The sequence below is a fragment of the Aristolochia californica genome, unplaced genomic scaffold (assembly GCF_029961685.1).
Source record: "Aristolochia californica isolate CCGP_79_NKW_82.1479 unplaced genomic scaffold, dmAriCali1.0.hap1 SCAF_1, whole genome shotgun sequence".
NCBI classification, from domain to species: domain Eukaryota; kingdom Viridiplantae; phylum Streptophyta; class Magnoliopsida; order Piperales; family Aristolochiaceae; genus Aristolochia; species Aristolochia californica.
In genome coordinates this window covers 52,938,726-52,960,669 of record NW_027181770.1, presented here as the reverse complement: position 1 = coordinate 52,960,669, position 21,944 = coordinate 52,938,726, and the positions used below count along the sequence as shown (strand labels likewise).

Below are 21,944 nucleotides of genomic sequence, written 5' to 3'. Positions count from 1 at the left end.
AGGCAAGGCCCTCCCCTCTCACCCTGACCAAGCACCAAGGCATAAGAGATGGAACTACGCTTTTTGAGGGAGGTTGCGTATCACTGCGTGGGGCTCTGCGTCGTTCAGTTTTGATTGCCAGGTGGATTAGGGTTATTTTGGGCCTTGAATGGCAGTCCAGATTTCTTCCACGGTTCCTGACCGGGATCCAGCGTGCACCAACGCATGGCAATGCATTGGCAACTTACGCAAAATCCTCCTAACCCCTGCTTTGGCTCCCTTGTTTTTTTAGCCATTATTGACGCAGTTCAAGGATCACCCTCGTGCAAAGCACTAGATTAAAAAAAAAAAAAAATTGATATTTAAATTTTTTATTTACCCGCTCTTAGAGAGAGTCATTTGCTCAACCTTTGTAAGCTGCTTATATCTCTTTTCTTCAAGTAGTCCACTCAATAGGCTGAATGAGCACTAGGCTTGTTTGGTTATCACTTGGCAATGCCTATTTTTCTTTATGCCTTTGTGTACCTTGCTTGTTTGGTCTTCAAGATCGATCGTAGGTGATTGGAAGGGTGTAATGCCAAAAAAATTTCCAAGTCTTTTTTGTCCTTATTGATCAGTTAAATTTCACTACTAGTTCCTAAGTGTTTTGTTATCATCAATATTGATTTCATGGGAATCTTTTAGAGTAACAATATCTCTTTTTTTATGCCCTCAAGTAATTAAAAATATTAACATCGATCAAATGTCTGATAGTGCATGAGCCTATGAACAAACTCCCTTTGAGTTTGATAAATCCCTTTTTGAAAGAGATTGAAGTCTTTTATGATTTATGATTTTCTCCCCTTTTTGGCATCATTACAATTATAAGAGCTAGAACTATCGAACCATATTAGTGAATGAAAATCAACAAAAATAATATGAACATACAAAGACAAGAACAAGAAGATACGTTATTTCAAGCTACACCAAAAGCCTTCACTACAAAGGAAGACCATTTTCATTCAAAGGTGGCACAAGACGCAAAGAGCGACAAATCACCCATGCAAATAGGGGTGGCATCGAGCCGAGCCGAGCCTGAACCTACCTATGTACGAGCTAAACTTGATTTAAATATTTCAAACTCGAGCTCGAGCCTAAAATTGTATTGGAGCCAGAGTCTAATAATTTTAGCCGAGCTCGAGCTTCAACATACATTTAAAACTTTTCAAAAAATACATGTCAAATAAATTATATATAAAATTAAGCATACATTTTACATAAGATTGAGAATGACCTCTACTTAAAATTGGACATAAGGGGGGCATCGAATCCAGTTGAGTTTGAACCTTGTTTAAGCCGAGCTTTATTTAAATATTTTGAACTCAAGCTCGAGCTAACCCTAGCCTCGAACTCGAGTCTGATAATTTTAACTAAGTTTGAGCTCGAGCTCTACCCGAGTTCGAGCTTAACCTACATTTAATATTGTATATAAAATATATGTCAAATAAATTATATATAAAATTATGCATACATTTTAAAAAAAGAATGATAGGGGAGGTTCAAGATTGAATTTCAATAATGGATTAAAATGCACCGATATTAATCTTTTTTACTCCAAATGTTGTCTAGCTTGTCTTGTAATTTTTGAATCTGGCCATAAATTTACTATGGTCTCCTTAGTGCCCCTGGTTGAAACTTATATTCTAGGAAAAAACTAGAAATATTTTTCCTATGATACATATTTCAAAAAAAAAACTTTAAATAAAATTTATTACTATTAGTGACTTATTAGAAAATTACAAGAAATATTTTAAAATTTTCTTAGGAAAGTTAAATGGACCTCTTATTGCCTCTTCTAGGGAAATAAATAAAAATTACTAATCAATATAATATATTACTATAATTATCGATAAATTTTTAATCAAATAAAATGTCAAACACAAAATTGCAATAAAAATTGCCTCATGCTAAAAGTATTACAACATCAACTATCAAATACTTATTCAAAAATTTTCTATACGATTTTCTAGCCCATCTTGGCAGGAAAATCTTACTTAGAAAATTATATGATTTTTTAATAAGAATTTTCAATTAGAAAAATGTTTACAAAAAACATGAAACACTGCCGACAACGCGGAGGAAGGGGGTTACGACACCGGTGTCGTCAGGGATGACAGCTACGACGGAGGCGGGAGTGACGGAAGCGGCGGTGATGAAAACGGCGGCAATGGAAGCGGTTGTGACAGAAATGGCGGCGATGGAAACAAGGAGGAAAAATTGAATGGCCGGCGATCAGCTGTCGACGACGACAGAGGCAGCGACAACAGCTGACGGGAGGGGCTTGGCGGTGTCGAGGGGTGGAAGAATTTTTCCTCCCTCGCACCCACTCCCATTCCCCCACTCCCAACTCAGCTCGTTAACGAGTCGTCAAGCCGAACCTGGATTCGATCGAGCTCGGCTCATTAATTTAAATGAGCTGATTCTGAATCTCGAGCTCAGCGCGAGCTCGAGAGATACCGAATCAAACCGAGCTGGCACCGAGCCGAGTGCGAACCACTTGCGAGCCGGCTCGGTTCGAAGCCACCCTGTACATGCAAAACCATGCAAGGGTGATGTCCACCTCATTCACCAAACGAGGACGCCCCCATGGATGGTTATAGAGAATTCAATCGCATTTATCTCTCACATGTGAGTTCTACTACATCCAAGTTAAGGATTATCTATAAATCATGATCAAATCAATCAAGGAGACAAATGATCTCAAGTCACTCAATCACGGGAAAAGATCACGGAAAAATCAAACAAGAAAATCAAGATAAAAAATGGAAGGGAGAAGAAAGGAGTGATTGAAATCTATTTTGAATTCATTGATGTAATTTTGTTATGAAACCTAGATTACAACTTGTAAGAGGAAGTCTTTGATGATTTTCAGGACTCCATGGATTTAGCTCATGGAGAAAAGGAGAGACGACATATTGGGAGACAACGAGAAGAAGAAAAAGGTTATAGAGTTGTGTCCTAATCCTCCCCCTAAAGCTTAATTTATATATTAATAAGATTATAATATTACAATAATACCCCTAAAATTTAAACTAATTACATCAATATCATCTTTAAGAGATGTCTCTTTATTTACCATGATGCCATCACTATATGGGCATATGGGCTTTCTCCTTGGTTTTATGGGCCTTGAGCCCATCTTCCACCTCTCTTGGATGTGTGGGCCTTCCTTGGTCTTGTTGGCATGAGCCCATCTTCTAACACTCTTGCTCATGTTGGCCTTCCTTGGTTGTTTGGTCTTGGGCCCATCTTCTAATACTCCGCCTCAAGTTGGGGGTGAGATAACATTATGAACGCTTAGATTGCTGCAAATGGTACATAGGATTTTCCCATATAAAATGGCAGTCCACCATATCTTTCAAGATGGTGGCCTCTTTGTTCTTTTCCAAGAGACCCAGATGGCATAATATAAAACAGAATAAAATCACTCCTAACCACAAGACATCGTTCCATACTCCAGTCAAATGGTCATAGTCAAAAATATTTTTCGTTCAATTTCATAGGTGGAAAAGTAGCACTACTGTGAGACACATAGTCTACCCACTTTCTCTGGGTAGCTAAAAAAACACCTCTTGGATGAATAATAGACTTGACTCACGCTGGATGTTGGGCATACTCCTATCCTCTGTAGGTAGTGGGTAGGCATTGCTCAAAAGTGTAGTAATAAATTTCTCCATCATGGTGTCCCTCCATAGGGTATTGACTCTCAAATGGTAGGAGTAAAAATACTAATAAAGGGGGTAAAGGGTAATCACTGAAAAATAATATTCTGGGGCCACCATGTGTTTTCTTCTTCATCAGAGTAACCAATGTTGATGACAATTAGCAACCGAGAAGTCCTTATTCAATAATAATGTCTCAATCAAAGAGACATAATAGCAACAACCATAATGAGGCAATGCCCAAATAACACGTACCAAATAATGAAAATCCTTAAAAATAACCCATAAAATAATCTATTACTAGTCCATCAGAAGGTTGTGCACCCAATAATATGCTGACCAAGGAATAAGTTGCCAATTACTTCAAACTAATAATCCAACTGGAGACAAGGACCGAGTCGAGCCAAGTCATGTATCAAACCAATATAGCCGAGTCGCAGAAGGAATCAGTAGAGAACTCGGGAGTTGAACCCGTATAACCAAGGCAATAAGCAAGTGGGTCGAGTCCCATTGACCGGCCTAGTTGGCACGAGTGAACTCAATAAAACAGAAGCAATGCTCATGTCAACAAATTAGTTTCTTCTTCCTTCCCTCACCAAAAGTTGTAATAGACTCGACGACGCAGACAAGTAGACGAAAGTAGAGTTCTCGACGGAGGAAATAATCTAGCGAGCATAAATAGAAAACGGACTCAGTAGAGTCGTCTCTCTGGCATCAACAAAAGGAAACAATCATCAAACAGAAGAGAAGGACAGTATGAAGTCCGTCATCTCCAGAATGGAAGAGGAGTTTCCAAAAAAAAAAAATCTTGTTGGCAACGCTCGTTGGCTTCCAAACAAATTCATGTTCATTCCGAATAAATGAAGATCAAATATTTTCGAAAGCAGAACATCAATCCGATGATGTCAATCAGCTATTTTCCGAGGGTAAGAAAAATAAATAGGCTAGTGCAAAGAGATGTTGAAAATGGAAATGGAAACTTTCCAAACATGAAAGAAATCACTAGTTTAAAACAAATATGTCAACGCGACGAAACTTCGTCTATTAATTGTGGCAAGATGAACTGTGTCATTGACGGCTTCGAAATTGAGTTCCTTCTGTAACAATAGTGCCAATGAAAAAATTCCAGTTGGATAGAAAAATCAGAGAAAATAACTGTTATTAGCCAAAGAATGATGATTTTTTTCTCCCATGACAAGATATCTTGCTGGCGATATGCAGCCAGCATCGAGGAACATGATGTTGCCAATATAATTTGACTATTGAATACGATGCTCTTCTTTGTTTTTTTATCTTTGAGGATTTCTTTGATGGCTTTAAAGAGAAAACAAGCAAATGATGGTCGAATATTGTGGATGATCCATTCAGTCAAATTATATTGATTCTATTGGTTTGATACAGATCTCTCGTCTCCCTCACTTGAAGGCTATAGAATTCAATTGAAAGTCCTCGCATAGATAAATTCTTCTCTTTAGAGCCTTTTTGTAGTTGAGGAGGAAAAGAAGATGTTAACCTGCATAGCGTGTTCGATGCAACTGGACAAGGAGGGTGCACGTGGTACTCCTAGTACAAATGACTACTTCAAAAGTTTGATGGCACAAATCATGGACATGGCCCTTAAGCTCTCCGACACACACCGACAATGCAAACCTTGTATGGGATCAACCAACAACAATATGAGAAAAAGAAAAGAAAAAAATTGGTTTTTGGAATCCTAAAAACCATACCTGTGAGTCATGAAAATCAATGTTGTAATACCATGTTGATTTTCAAGACTCCATGGATTTAGCTCATGGAGAAAAGGAGAAATAACATATTGGGAGAAAACAAGAGGAAGAAAAAGGTTATGGACTTGTGTCCTAACCCACTCCCAAAAGCTCAATTTATAGATTAATAAGATTATAATATTATAATAATACTCCTAAAATTTAAACTAATCACATCAATAGCATCTTTAGGAGATGCCTCTTTATTTACCATCATGCCATCACTATATGGGCATGTGGGCCTTCTCCTTGGTCTGTAGCCTTGAGCCTATCTTTCACTCTCTCTTGGATGTGCGGGCCTTCCTTGGTCTTGTGGGGTTGAGCCCATCTTCTAGCACAATTGGACGATGGGCCTTCCTTGGTCGTGTGGGCTTGGGTCCATCTTCCAATAATGATTTATCTCTCCTTTAAGATTTCTGAAAAACCTATACAAACCCTTGTAATCCTTCTACAATTCATCCAATATACATAAAAAATTCTTTGGCTCTCTCTCTTGGGTTTTGGTCTTGAATTTCTTGAAGTTCTCTCATTGTTGCACACATCCATTCACTTATTCATGGTGGCTTCAATTTTCTCATGATATCAGAGTAAATTTATAGGACATAGGCTCAAATACATGTGTGACCATATGAGCTTGAAGTGTTAAGGCGACTACCTTATTCTTTGCTCTAGTCATCATGCGATGGGTATTAATGCGAGAAGAATGGGGAGTAGGTGGAAAAATCCAATTTCATCATTGCCTAAGGAAGATTGTGAGGAAGTAGGGGACGAGGTTGGCGGTGTTGTGGTAGAATCAAAGGATAAATTTGGAGGATTTTGAACATGAATATCATCAAAGTTTGAAAGAGGTTGTGAAGTGGTAGATGGTTCTTGTAATTTGTGGATAAAATTTTGTACACTAAGAGTAAGTGGAGACATAATTTTAAATTTTTCTGGTGATAAATAAGGGAAAATGACGCGTCAAAAACAACATGGTTAGTGATAAAGACTTTGTTTAAAGATGGATAGAAACATTGATAATTTTTATAAGAATCATGAAATCCAAGAAAAACATAGGTTATAGACCGTGGTTCAAACTTGGTTTTGCTGAAAGGTCATAAACAAGGAAAACATAGACATCCCAAAACAAGAATATGATTCTAAGTACAAGAGGCATTCAAAAGTAAAGAATAAGGAGCTTGACCTTGTGAGCAGTAGGAAGTTGATTAATCAAATATACTGCAGTTTGAAAAACTTCAACCCAAAAACTAGTTGGAACATTACTTCATATAACAATGCTAATCTAGTTTTAACTATGTGTCTGTGTTTTCTTTTAGCTATTCCATTGGGTTCTGGAGTATAAGGACAAGAGAGATAATGAAGAATTCCATATTGAATCCAATAATCTTTAAAAAGAGAGTTTATGCACTCACTTCCTCAATCTGAATGAAATACCTTGATCTTTCAAGAAAATTGATTTTCCACCATAGTTCAAAATTTTAAAAATGTTCCAAAGACTTTATTCTTAGCCTTTAGAGGATACATGCACACAAATCTACTATAATGATTAATAAAATTAATATAATATTTGAATCCAAATTTTGAAATTAACACTTCCTCAATAGTATGATGTTACGAAAGATGAGTACAATGCTCTTCAATGAAACAATACTTGGGAAATTGTCCCTAAAAAATCTAATATGCATGTTGTAGGATAAAAAACCTAATCCATGAGTAAATAAAAGGAACTTAAGTTATTACATACGTATCTCATGCCACTCACTCACTTAATTACATATAATGCCACTATCTTCTTTAACATTCCCCCTCAAGTTGGTGATAATGCATCAAAGATTTCCAGCTTGGAACATGTCTCTAATAGAATATTTTCAGCAATAACCTTTGTAAAGATGTCTATAAGTTGATTATTGGATGAGACACACTACATGGATATCACACAGGCTTGCAACTTTTCACGAACAAAGTAACAATCTATCTCAATATGTTTCATTCTTTCATGAAATACTGGATTAGTTGCAATGTGAATTGTAACTTCATTTTACAATGAAGTTGCATGGGTTTAGTTACATAAAAACCCAACTCAATTATGAAGGATTTGAGCCACAATAGTTCACTTACTGCATGAGCCATAGACATGTACTCAACTTCTACACTTGACCATGCCATCACATTTTGTTTCTTGCTTCTCCATGTGACTAAATTTCTTCCAACTATTGCATAATTATTGCATGAGCCATAGACATGTACTCAATTTCTACACTTGACCTTGCCATCACATTTTGTTTCTTGCTTCTCCATGTGACTAAATTTCTTCCAACCATTGCATAATAGCCAGAGAAAGATTTCTTATCATCTGAATAGCCAACCCAGTCTGCATTTGCAAAGCTGTCAATTTTAGTATGTCCATGGCATTTAAATAATAACCCTCGTCCTGGAGAATCTTTTTCAATGCTATCCAATGAGATTGCAGAGTTCAATGCATGAATTGACTAATAACACTTAATAAATAGGATATATTCGGTCATGTAGCCCTGTTGAAGAGCAAGTATAGAAGAGTCATTCATGACGCTCACAACAAGAACTCTCGTAGAGCCAAAATTAATTTGGTAGAGTCTAAGAGGATTCTCACAAGAGATCTCACAAAAGAGTCTCAGTTAAATTTTTTTGATGATAAATAAGGATGTTTATGTAATAACTTAAGTTCCTTTTATTTACTCATGGATGAGGTTTTTTTATCCTACAACATGCATATTAAATTTTTTAGGGACAATTTCCCAAGTATTGTTTCATTGAAGAGCATTGTACTTATCTTTCATAACATCATACTATTGAGGAAGTGTTAATTTCAAAATTTGGATTCAAATATTATATTAATTTTATTAATCATTATAGTAGATTTGTGTGCATGTATCCTCTAAAGGCTAAGAATGAAGTCTTTGGAACATTTTTTAAATTTTGAACTATGGTGGAAAATCAATTTTCTTGCAAGATCAAGGTATTTCATTCAGATTGAGGAAGTGAGTGCATAAACTCTCTTTTTAAAGATTATTGGATTCAATATGGAATTCTTCATTATCTCTCTTGTCCTTATACTCCAGAACCCAATGGAATAGCTAAAAGAAAACATAGACACATAGTTAAAACTAGATTAGCATTGTTATAAGAAGTAATGTTCCAACTAGTTTTTGGGTTGAAGTTCTTCAAACTGCAGTATATTTGATTAATTAACTTCCTACTGGTCCCTTACAAGGTAAAACTCCTTATTCTTTACTTCTGAATGCCTCTCCTACTTAGAATTGTTTTTGGATGTCTATGTTTTCCTTGTTTATGACCTTTCAGCAAAACCAAGTTTGAACCACGGTCTATACCTTAAATTTTTCTGGTGATAAATAAGGGAAAATAATGCGTCAAAAACAACATGGTTAGTGATAAAGAATTTGTTTAAAGATGGATATAAACATCATAATTTTTATAAGAGTCATGAAATCCAAGAAAAACATAAGGTATAGACCGTGGTTCAAACTTGGTTTTGCTGAAAGGTCATAAACAAGGAAAACATAGACATCCAAAAACAATTCTAAGTAGGAGAGGCATTCAGAAGTAAAGAATAAGGAGTTTTACCTTGTAAGGGAGCAGTAGGAAGCTGATTAATCATATATACTGCAGTTTGAAAAACTTCAACCCAAAAACTAGTTGGAACATTACTTCTTATAACAATGCTAATCTAGTTTTAACTATGTGTCTATGTTTTCTTTTATCTATTCCATTGGGTTCTGGAGTATAAGGACAAGAGAGATAATGAAGAATTCCATATTGAATCCAATAATCTTTAAAAAGAGAGTTTATGCACTCACTTCCTCAATCTGAATGAAATACCTTGATATTGCAAGAAAATTGATTTTCCACCATAGTTCAAAATTTTAAAAATGTTCCAAAGACTTCATTCTTAGCCTTTAGAGGATACATGCACACAAATATACTATAATGATTAATAAAATTAATATAATATTTGAATCCAAATTTTGAAATTAACCCTTCCTCAATAGTTTGATGTTATGAAAGATGAGTACAATGCTCTTCAATGAAACAATACTTGGGAAATTGTCCCTAAAAAATCTAATATGCATATTGTAGGATAAAAAACCTAATCCATGAGTAAATAAAAGGAACTTAAGTTATTACATAAACATCCCATGCCACTCACTCACTTAATTACATATAATGTCACTATCTTCTTTAACATTCCCCCTCAAGTTGGTGATAATGCATCAAAGATTTCCAGCTTGGAACATGTCTCTAATAGAATATTTTCAGCAATAACCTTTGTAAAGATGTCTATCAGTTGATTCTTGGATGAGATGCACTGCATGGATATCACACAGGCTTGCAACTTTTCACGAACAAAGTAACAATCTATCTCAATATGCTTCATTCTTTCATGAAACACTGGATTAGTTGCAATGTGAATTGTAACTTCATTTTAGAACGAAGTTGCATGGGTTTAGTTATATAAAAACCCAACTCAATTATGAAGGATTTGAGCCACAATAGTTCACTTACTGTATGAGCCATAGACATGTACTCAATTTCTACACTTGACCATGCCATCACATTTTGTTTCTTGCTTCTCCATGTGACTAAATTTCTTCCAACCATTGCATAATTACTGCATGAGCCATACACATGTACTCAACTTCTACACTTGACTTTGCCATCACATTTTGTTTCTTGCTTCTCCATGTGACTAAATTTCGTCCAACCATTGTATAATAGCCAGAGAAAGATTTCTTATCATCTGAATAGCCAACCCAGTCTGCATTTGCAAAGCAGTCAATTTTAGTATGTCCATGGCATTTAAATAATAACCCTCATCCTGGATTTTTCTTTAAGTACTGGAGAATCCTTTTCAATGCTATCCAATGAGATTGCTGAGTTCGATGCATGAATTGACTGATAACACTTAATAAATAGGATATATTCAATCATGTAGCCATGTTGAAGAGCAAGTATAGAAGAGTCATTAATGACTCTTAAAACAAGAACTCTCATAGAGCCAGAATTAATTTGGTAGAGTCTAAGAGGATTCTCACAAGAGGAGGCTTCACAAAAGAGTCTCAATTAAAGGTGTTTTATTTATGTTAGACTTCTATTCATGTTTAGTTGTTCAATTATTCTAGGACTTTTCTTTTAGTGTTTAACTTTGGGTGTATTTGGGACAAAGGTAGTTTAATTGTAATTGGATTCTACTACTTTCCTCTATTATAAATAGAGGTTCATTGAAGTCAATGAAGTTTTTCTCTTTTTCAGAAATTCAACATGGTATCAGAGTGGGTTCTGTGATTTGACTCGGTCAACCTACAAAGATAATGTGATCTTTTTTTCTAGTGTAATATCTCAATAGTTTGGATTCGTAGCAAGATAAATAAGTTTTCCAACTAACCATTGAAACCGCCCTACTTCAACATCACTATCACCTTCAACACAGAGTTTAACATGTGGCTACATAGGTGCGTCATTTGGCTTACACCTAAGCATTATTGTTTCTTGTAACAAATCAAGAACATATTTTCTTTGTGACAACACTATGCCATGACTAAATTGAAGAACTTCTTTACCCAAGAAGAATTTGAGGAGTCCTAAGTCTTTTGTTTGGAACTCCCTTTTTAAGTCCTTGACTTCCTGAATACAACTAGTGTCACTGCCTGTAATAACAATGTCCTCAATATACACAGCCATGAGAATCTTCCCTCAAGTGGAGTTGTTAATAAATATAGAATGATCACTTTCCTACCTCTGGAACCCAAGCCAGGTAACAACCCTAGTGAACTCATCAGATCAAGCTCACGGAGTTTGTTTCCACCCCTCAGGCACATAACCATGTGATTGGATTATACATACAAGAGGAGAGCTAGGAGAAAAATAGGGTTGATGCTTAAAAAAGGAAAGATTGGTTGCGATAAACATTTTTTTTAAGGACAAAGAGTAACACACATAGCCCTTTTGATCTTTGGCATATCCCAAGAAAATGCACTTAACAGCCCGGGGAATGAATGTACCCCGGGGAGTCTAAGTTAACTTAGGAGGAAAGAGGACAAGAATTTATCAAAACTAACAAATATTTGAAGCTATCGAATGCAAATGTATGTAACGTAAAGTGATCAAATACAGAAAGTAACAAGCAAAGAAACCAACCAATAGATCACATAAGCATGACCCTTTTTTTATTTTTTTTCTATTTGAGATTATAAACCATAATCTAATCACTCAACAACCTATGCTGATTAAAAAGGGAAAAAAAGAATCAGGTGTTGGTAAGAAAGTAATCAATAATGAGCTAGAACTACTGATTACTTTACAAAATTATTCTTCAAACCCTAACTTAGGGCTTTAACAACTTAATTTAGCAGCCACTCCTTAAACAAACCAGAAGTTAAGGAGAGCTTCAAGAAGACTTTTAGCATTCCTAAGGAGGAATTTTTGGCATAAAAATTAGATCAAACAAACAAGGAATGAAGGAAACTTATGTACATGACAAAAAAGGTGATTTCAGCCACTCAATATGGACAAAGCAAAAAAAAATTGAGGGGGATAATTAAGCTTGAGTAAAAATAACTTTTTGATTATCAAAAACATGAATTGAATCCCTCATAAGGTGGAACAAAAGGTGAAACTTATCTGAATAAGGAAAGAACTTGCTGAATTGACTTTAGCCTTTTGCTCCTGTTAAAAACTAGCCACACCCTTTGTTGGTTGAAGGCTGAAGTGATTTTTTTTTTCACTAAATTTCATAACTTGATCAACTTTATTTTAAAACCTAGAATTTTAGCTCTGATTCCACATTGAATTCTACGGTTTAATCAACTAATAACTTGGTTTGAGAAGAAGAAGAAAGAAGAGAAGAGAAGAGAAGATGATAAGGAGAATGCAAGAGCGCTAGTGTAGGAGAGAAGCTTTAGGGGTTAAGAGAGAGTATGAGTTTTAGCACCTCCCCCTCTCTTTCTTATTTATATATGTGGGATATGGATGCCCTAACACATAAGAATAAAAAGAACACTTAAAATAACCACTAATTATAACTTATGCCACTCATTCTTATGTGTACATAGAATACAGAACTACTTCAAGAATTGGCACTTTATAGCATTCAACAACTACATTCAGTTGAAAATCATTCACAAATGCATTTTGAGAGAAATAGAATTGTACATCATGCAAAAAATCCTTGCCTCTCTTAAAATTACTCTATGGCCTAGCATTCAAGCTCCACTATTTTCATAAGTTGTGTATCAAAGGATTGGACACTTGGAAATCACTAGGAGAAGCTTGTCTCTCCATTCAAAAAGGGTGTAAATTTTCTTTCTCTTTTTGTTTTTTCCATTTATTTTCTCAAATATATTCTAGAACCTAAAATTTAGTTGTAAAATCTTAGGGAGAAATTTGTTTCATATAATTGGGTATTACACATGGTTCTAAAGGGAACCGAAATCTCTTTTGCATAAATTTTCAGCTAATAGATCTTATTAGTGAAATTTTCTTGACCAAGGGTCTTGGACGGTGACTACCAATAAGAGAACATTAAAAACAAAAAACAAAAATATTTTGTCTCCTTTGTGGTGCATGATTTTATTACTTGCTTTATATTAGTTCTTTCAATTAAACAACAAAATTTTGTATTAGATTCCCAACCCATTCCCCTCTTGAGAAGCCACTCGGCCAACAATTTATACTTTGGAAAGTCTAATCGAGCCATTTAGGGCTAAATAGATCCTAGATGTGTGGATGAAGAATTTTCACGAACGGAAAGAAAATTGTGTTGATTTTGAATTGGTGGATGGATGAGTGAGGAGAAAGGAGGGGTGTTGAGTTCATTAAATGGATTTCAAGGGCAAAGAATGGTGGAATGGTTAGTTGAGTGAAGGTAGCAATAGGCATGGAAGGTGGGGTGATGTACTAGGCTTGGGCAATAATGGCTGTAGAGGGGAACCCAGATAGAAGACAAATTGAGAAGACACTTATACGACCAAGGATCAAGGTGAATTAGCAGTTCTTTCTCCAGAATTTACAGAATTGATGCCAAAGATCCAACTATAGCAGCAGCCAATTCGGCCTTGTGGTCTCGTTCCATTGCTCTCATGTTCACCATGGGGGAAGAAGAAGCAATCCATTTTTAGGACCCAAGCTAAGATCCTTTTGCGTAAATGTGGTGACTGTAGGGAAGAAATCTTGACCTGCTGGTTAGAATTAGGTCTTGATGACATGAAAAAGTAGTAAGCAAGAATTTTAAAAAAAAACTAGGATGGAAGGTAACCAAGTTGGATTGGTCTATACCAAAGAGTGGACAAGTTAGTCAAGGAAGTAACCAAGTTGGATTATTCTACACCCAATATTGGAATTCAACCTTCATTCCACCTTGTTTTGATGATAATAAATAAAATAAATTAATCATGTGATTGAGACTAGATTTTAAATCCACCAAAAGACTCACAATCAAGATAGAACAAAGAAGGTTGATCATTCAAAAGAATTGGTATACCAAAGTAGATGGATCAAATCATGTTCATCAATCAAGATTCCGGTATATTCTACTAAAAAATATATTTATTTTTAAAAAATATGTGGGCGGCATATTTGACCAAGAATTTTTTTTTTAAAATAAGTATAAGAAGGCATTCCTTTGAAATATATTTTTCATTTAAAAAATTATATAAAAAATTCCTCCAGTAAATAATTTAAAAAATAAAAATAAATGGCAACAAATTTTTTTCCAACATTTCTTTTTTTTTTAAACCAATTATTAATGGGGAAATTTTTTTTTAGGATCATTTTTAGATTATTTTAATTATTTTTAGGTCTTAGAAATTTTCCACCAACAAAAATGTTCTTATATTTTTTTTAATCATTTATTGAATATTTTTTACTTGTATAATCGTTTAAAGACAATTAGTAAAATAATAATACCATAAAGAACAAAAAATCAAAATAAAATTCATTTATACACTAAATGTGATTGAATATATATAATAGATGTTCAAAAACTATTGTTATTGGTTCATCCACAAAAGTTGTGCACAACAATTCTGACATCTATATATTAGCTTTGGTGGTAGATAAGGCCACAAAATGTTATTTTTTGTAAATCTAATAAATTAGTATGTTACCGACCAATTAGCAACTCTTCCTATCAATCTTATATTCGATCAAATCAACATTAAAATACTTGCTTAAATCTACAACTGAAGTATTTGAGTCCCAAATACAAAAGTTAGGTATTCTAAATAAATATTAAAAACATTGCAACTTCTACGTTTGATCTTCTAAGGTTAGATTAGAATCTAGCATATAGACAAACTAAAAGGTTTATGTTTTGTCTACGAGCAGTCAAGTAAAGTAGAAACCTTATCACACTTCTCTATAGGTTGCGATTCTACTAGAGTCATTCGAGTCTTAACTCTTAAGGATTAGCTCATGGGTGTGCTAATTGACTTTAGATTTTCAATGGGTGTGCTAAATATGAAGGGTCCATATTTAGTTTAAAGCACTTGAAGTTCAATGAAAAATGTGAGTGGACCCATCAAACTCATTTCAAAATCATTTTCCATTAGCTTAGCAAATTCTTCACATAGGGAGGTGTTTGTAATGCCAAATATGATATCGTCAACATAAATTTGGACCATAATCAAGTTTTTGATCGTTTGGCTCTTGGTAAATAATGTTTTATCTACGCTACCTCTCTTATAGCTATATTGTTCAAGGAATTCACTTGACTCTCATACCAAGTTCTATAAACTTGCTTCAATCCATATAGAGCTTTGTGCAATTTGTAGACATAGTTGACTTGTTAATGTCTTCAAATATGCACTCTTTACATTTATTTGGTATAACTTTACATTTTTGTGACATGCATCGGATAAAAGGATTCTAATGGCTTCTAATCTAGCTAGTGGTGGATAACTTTCTTTAAAATAGCTTAGTTTCTCATAATTCTATTTGACTTACAAGTTTGTTTCTAAAACCCATTTTGTACCTATGGCTCATTGGTTTTCAGGTCTAGGTATTGGAGTCCAATTTTGATTTCTTGCAAGTGTGTTAAACTCTTCTTGTATTACCATAATCCAGAAACAATCTTTTTTAGCTTAAAAAAAATTTAGGTTCAATTTGAGAAACAAATGCACTATTTGCATATGTTCATGACTCACTAATGATATAGACTCTATTTTTACAACTGCTTTTGGGGAGAAATTTCCCTTTTGCAAGGCATGATGTTGAAGATGAGCACCGCCTATGACCCCCAAACAAAATGGTCAAACCAAGGTTGTGAGGGTTCACTAAAGAGAAACCATAGGCTTGACAAGAAGCATTGTGAACCAACTTCACCATTGGTGATCTGGTTTATCTGAAAATCCAACACTATTGTCAACTATCCTTAGTCGCCTGTTACAACCAAAACTTAGTGCATCACTTTGGCATGTACCATATACTAGAATTCATCGGTTAGGTCGACCATAAGCTACAACTACCGGAAGGTTCCGCCATACATTCAAAGGATGATCAATCACCATCTTAGTATGATCGATTACACAAAACATAACCAACAAACCATATAAAACATGATTGAAGATATGATAGATCAACCATCAAAGCATGACTGATCAACTAAGCCTAATAGATCAATCATCTTCAATTTGGGCAATGGTAGTAATATAATTATTGTAATGAACTAGATAAAAGGAATACAATCCAACAGACAAGAATTCAACTCTCTTCTTCTCCTCAAACCCTACCCTCACTTGATTTTCTCCCCCAAATTCGTCCTAAATTCTATTTGATCACAACATTTATGCAAAATGATCATAGCATCATATTAAGGAAATAACTTAGCATGCATTAGAGTTTGATCAAAAGCCTTGTTGTCCCAAAGGGAATATCAGAATATGATATAAATACTAATTTGAAAATTGAAAATTATTCAAAAAAATTTTAAAAATAAAAATTGGCAAATTTTAAAATATTTCAAAACTAAAATATAGTATAAAAATTGGCCATAGAATATGTTCAGAAAAAGACGAACTCATGGGACCTTTCGGCTCTGCGCCGACTTTCAGTCAATTGTGGAACGTCGATAGCAGGCCAGCTGGGTACTTGTACAGACAAATTGAGACTATGACCTGTCTCCCAACGCAGACATTGGCGGTTCTCTTCTCTTCCCTATATATAACTGCAATTCTATAGGATCTCTTTAAAATTTTGAGAGCAAAACAGCGCTATCTCTTCAATTCCTTACGAGATTCTCGCCTTCGAAATAGTTGGCATTCGCAACGAATTTCTGATCAGTTGTATACTTCTCTTCATTCCTGTATTCAGTAAGTACTCAGTCCCAACTCGATGTATCTGCTCTTTTCTTTCCCGAATTTTTCTGTTTTTTGTTCTCTGTGATTGTGTACTTTAATACTATAGTAGATGATAGAAGCGTCTGGAGAAGCGATCGTTCCGAAAGGGGATCAGTGTTCCACCTATCGATGCATTCCTGGTTTCGCATCTTCTTCGATGAACGATTACCGGAGTTTTTTTTTTCGGAAACGAAGATCAACCTTGTCCTCTCGAGATCCTTGCGGATACTCGGAAATTTCCGTCTATTCCCCTTCGAATCACTTCAGTTACACAAATATCCTTGCCTTCTCTGACGATTTCTCTCTCTCTCTCTCTCTTTTCCGGTTGCCAGCTAGCTTCATGACGCGACGATAAAACCGGATCTGGCTGGAGCTAAGCCTTACTGAATACGGAAAGTGGTCACGTGCATAGTTAGCCTTATTTAGTAAGTGGGTCCGTAAACACGTGACGAGCGTGAGATTCTCGGATTCTCGCCCCCTCGGAACTAGTTGGTTACCTACCCATCGACGTTCGTGAGGCAGCGAACTCGTTGACTCGTTCTGAGTTTGTTAACTCAGTCTGCACTTAGCCCGGTTGGGTTGGTCGAGCCACCGACTGTTCACGGAAAGGAATTTTAATCGGTCTTTAGTTTTATTTTCAACCATTAAAATTCTATCTGACTACTTTTCCTCTTTCCCCGCAGAGCCATAAAAAGAGGTTTCTTCGGACTTGATCGCGATTGTTGAACTACAGCCGGAAAAAAAGATGTTGCTGAGGAGCTCTTCGACCCCTATTCTTGGATCCATACTCTCCTCGGAAAGTCCCAACAACTTCGACCGTAACAGGCCTCCTCCATCCTTGGACAATCATAAGAAACTCTCCTTTCATGCTAGTCATCAAAGCTCCCATCCTTTCTTATGCAATTCATCGCCAACGTCTCACTCCAAAGTTGGGTTTTCGGAGACTGACCGAGAACCTAATGCCAGTTCTAAAGGTTTCCGACGGGCCCAATCGGATGGGAACCTGGAAGCTCTGACCGCCTTGGAACTCGATGATTTAAATAATTCGAACCTGGTGAAATCTTCAAAACGGCACCATGCGGTACTGGAAACGATACCTTCCTTTTCTGTGTATAGGTCGCGATATGAAGATGAGGAGGAAGTCGAATGTGGGGAAGACGAAGAACTTCACTGCGGGGATGGGTTGCAAAGGTCGGTCACTATTGGAGAGAATGTCTCGTCAAAGGGAGGAGATTTCAGTTTTGCCAATAACAATGCACTCAGTTTTGTTCAGGAAGTACGAGTAGAAGGGACCGAAGATATTTTGACTTTTGGAGGGATTGGATCTTCTACTTTGTTTCTTGCTAGAGGACCTGGGTTTGATGATTCAGGATTGACTTTCAATGGAAATAGTAGTGGTGTTGGTGGCGGTGGTGACGGAAGTAATTTTTCACCTAAGGGATCCAATGGGGGAGCAGATGGGTTTGATGCCGAGCATTATTATAAGAGAATGGTGGAAGAAAATCCTTCCAGTGCACTCGTCCTGAGGAATTACGCTCACTTTTTGCATATGGTAATAGCTTTTCTAGACGCTACTCACAAAGAGTTTTTTCTGTAGAATTCTCAAAAAAAAAAGGTTCAACATCTCTCTTCTTTCCGTTGTCCATAGCGAACAGCAAAAACTTTTATTAGTTTAGGAGGTGTCGGTCTTGGAGGTTTTTGTGTTGTTTCTCATCGCATTATATTTTTCGTTTGATATTTAGAAATGTTGAGTTTGATTTACTAAGTTTATTGCGAAAAATTCTCATAGTTTCCAAGTTTTATTTATTTCAGTAAGAGCCGTCGGAAACAGGCCAAATTTCCAGGGTTAGAGTGTGTGTGTTTTTTTTCCTGTTGCTTTGGTGGCCCAAATAGTTGTTAATTGATCATTGAATGCAACCATCGAGAACATTGTGTACCAAAAATTATGAATTTTTCACGGGAGTGGGCTCTTTGGTTGAATAATTAGCCTCCATCCATTTTCCGTGGTATTCGGATTGCCATGGTCAAGCCCTTTTCTAAGTAAAACTTTTCAGCTGTAACAATCCGCCGAGTTTTTGAATATTCTTATGATATGACTATCTTAGAATTGGTCGAGGTAAGAATGTGTTCGAGTAATTGTAATTTCATTAGATATAAAATGTTTTCTTTCTCTAATGATCGCTCTGTTTCCAACTTCCCCTTCTTACTTCTAAGATGGCAAACTAGTTTGAAAAGAAAAAAAAGAAGAAGCTGTGAGCAGGTTCCAACATTTTTTGACATTAACTCTGTTCTCTACAAGTTCTACAATTACTGATGTACTATCTATGTCCTTCACAGGCCAATGACTTCAGAGGAGCTGAGGAGTACTACTCCAGGGCCATACTTGTAGAACCAGGAGACGGTGAAATCCTATCACAGTACGCTAAATTGATCTGGCAATTCCACCATGATGGTAAAAGGGCCGGACGTTACTTCGAACAGGCGGTTCAAGCAGCCCCTGATAATAGGTATGCCTTTGTTCTCTTGGGCGTCCGACTAAGAGCCATTTCTCTTCAGCTATTAGCGCGCACCACTAGGGTGATGTTTAGCCATTGTAGATGCTTCGGTCTTCATACATCTCGATAATTGAGTTAGCCCTTTAGACCCAGTAGTAATTACTCACTGCTGAGGAGAGCCCCGGAAATTTTTTCATCAAGTCAGTGCACGGTTTTGCTAGTTGTTTAAGTTGGTTCATTCCTGTCTTAGATGATTCTATATTGGAGTCTTCAAAAGAATGGAAAAGAAAATGTTCCAGGAACTGGGGAATTTAGTTTCGAAGTCACTTCTGTACTGTTTAATCTTATGTGAACTCTGAACTGGACACTTTTGTTTTACAGCCAAGTTCTTGCAGCCTATGCTAATTTCCTGTGGGAGACAGAGGAGGACGAAGAAGAACAGGACGAAGATGATCAATCACAAAGTTTGTTAGAAAACTCCTATGGTGGAAACATGGCATTTGCAACTGCTTGAAATAGAGTTCTCATTGCCGGCGAGCTTTTAACATGTAAATGGTAAGAGTATGTTTTTACTGTTAGTAAGATAGCATCTTTTTAATTCAAGGAGTTTTTGGAATTGGAGATACATTGTGGCAGTAATGATTACTTCTTTCTGTTCGTTGTAGTGCGATACTGGACGACCCTTGATCTAGTTGAAGACCTTTGAATGGGGATGCAACCATTCCGGGTGACACATTGCATCTTTCAGGAATAAAAATCTTACTATAGTGAAAATATGTACAACCGAGGTAGGAAGCAAACAAACATTTGAAGAACACTTATTTTACACGATTTGGTTATGTAATTACCTCCATGGGAGTTCCAGCATGCTCAAAGAATGATTATTTCAAATTGCAAGTTTCATTATTTTAGTATTTTTTGTTGTGTTCTTACTCAAAATATTTTTTACTATGATTTATACATGCATTATGTGACTATATGGAATCTATTCATTTGACAATGATCACTGTGAGATGGGTGTCATTTTGACATTTTCTTTGCCCAAATTTTTATTAGATTTTTGGTATATTATTTTCGTCTATGTGGCTTCTAAAGGGGGGTAAGTATGGAAAAATAAATCCAAGTAAATATGCAAAGTAAAAATGGCTAAGATTCCGTGATTGGAAAATTTTACAAATTTCATAAATTACATGAAAGTGATTCTGGTTCTCAGCCATAAGAGTTCCAAACTTTCAGCCTTTGTAGCACAATGTAAAATGTAGGAGTTTGATGGTAGTCTATTCAAGGAGATAGAATGAGAAGTGTAGAATTTTTCAAGGTTTTGACTCTCTTTCTCAAAATTGTACATGGGGAAGATTTTCAAAGGATTAAGAATAAATGCAAATAGGTATGATCAATCACGGATTGATCGATCAATTAACATGTGGCTTATTGATCGATTGTATGATCAATCAATATCTTCCTGTTGGGTATGATATTTTAATTTGATCGATCAATTTAAATGGTATAATCGATTAATCAAAATTCCCACAAGCAATGCATAACAAGTATGATCGATCAATGACTTTGCTATGATCGATCATACTTTATGTCCTTGACTGGTAAAGTTTTGTATGATTGATTAATCATTGAGGTTGATCAATCAATCAACATGAATTTTATTTGCCTGGACAGTAGTGATTGATTAGTCCAAATGGGTTAATCGATCATGTTTATAACACAAATTGGTCATGTTCTGGATGATCGATTAATGAATCTTGATTGATCAATCATGTTTTATACTTTTGGCTTGTGTACTTTGGTTTATTGATCATTAGCACATATTGATCGATCATTCTAGTGCCAGTTTATTATATGAATATTAAAGCTTGAGAATTAATGATCCTGAAGTTATTTTAATATGTATCCTGAGTTTTTTATATTCCATGGAGCTTGCAATTCAATGTTTTAGACCTTGAATTTGGTGTTTCTTGAAGAAAATATACTGAAATGTTAGATTTGTAACTGTTAGTTCAATCAAGTTTTGTTACAATCAAAATCAAGAATAAAGTTGACATTCGGTCAACAAAATCCCCCCTTTTTTTATGATAACTGAACCTAACGTTGAAAAAATTAAAAATACAACATCCCTAAAGGTTGGAGCTAAGTAAAACGTACAAGTTTGGGAAATGACTTCTCCTTAATCTATGCATATGTAATTTCTCATTTTAAGGTTTGATTTTTTATTTTTAGTGTCTTGATCTTTTTTTTTCCTCCCCCTTTTTGTCATACACAAAAAGATACAAAATTGTAAATGTGAGTAAGAAAGGTGGCCCAAGGGTCATTTCATGTATGATGTGCAAAATATAGTAATTACAAATGATCAAATAAAAAAACAAGTATAGTAAGCAAATGTAAATGCATAAAGGGTGTCAAAAAGTGAGCACAAAGGGCTACTAAGGAAACAATTTGATCTCGATTTGGCCGGTCTTCAACTGCTCTTGCATGGCAAGAATGGTTGGTCCGTAGAGGAAGCATCTTCAGTGGTCTTTTTCCTCTTGGCAAAACTCAAACAACTCAGCTTATGGTTTCGGGTTCATCTCTTCCCTGGAGTTGATAGTTTGAGGGGTCTCCTTT

At 35.7% G+C, this 21,944-nt stretch overlaps 1 protein-coding gene across 1 annotated transcript; it reads left to right on the top strand.

Annotated features, from left to right (window-relative positions):
- The first annotated feature begins 16,681 nt into the window (after nt 1-16,681).
- LOC137950762 (uncharacterized) lies at nt 16,682-20,351 on the top strand. Its single transcript, XM_068797376.1, has 5 exons — nt 16,682-16,806; nt 17,517-18,385; nt 19,171-19,340; nt 19,710-19,883; nt 19,994-20,351. Exons 2-4 carry the CDS (start codon nt 17,579-17,581, stop codon nt 19,840-19,842), a joined length of 1,110 nt encoding a protein of 369 aa, XP_068653477.1. The 5' UTR covers nt 16,682-16,806; nt 17,517-17,578; the 3' UTR covers nt 19,843-19,883; nt 19,994-20,351.
- The last annotated feature ends 1,593 nt before the right edge of the window (nt 20,352-21,944 follow it).

Bases quoted from the DNA above. Each gene is read 5' to 3' on its own strand.
- LOC137950762 (XM_068797376.1), top strand. From the start codon at position 17,579: ATGTTGCTGAGGAGCTCTTCGACCCCTATTCTTGGATCCATACTCTCC. The intron at 18,386-19,170 runs GTAATAGCTTTT...TGTCCTTCACAG, and splicing joins ACGCTCACTTTTTGCATATG to GCCAATGACTTCAGAGGAGC. The intron at 19,341-19,709 runs GTATGCCTTTGT...TTTGTTTTACAG, and splicing joins CAAGCAGCCCCTGATAATAG to CCAAGTTCTTGCAGCCTATG.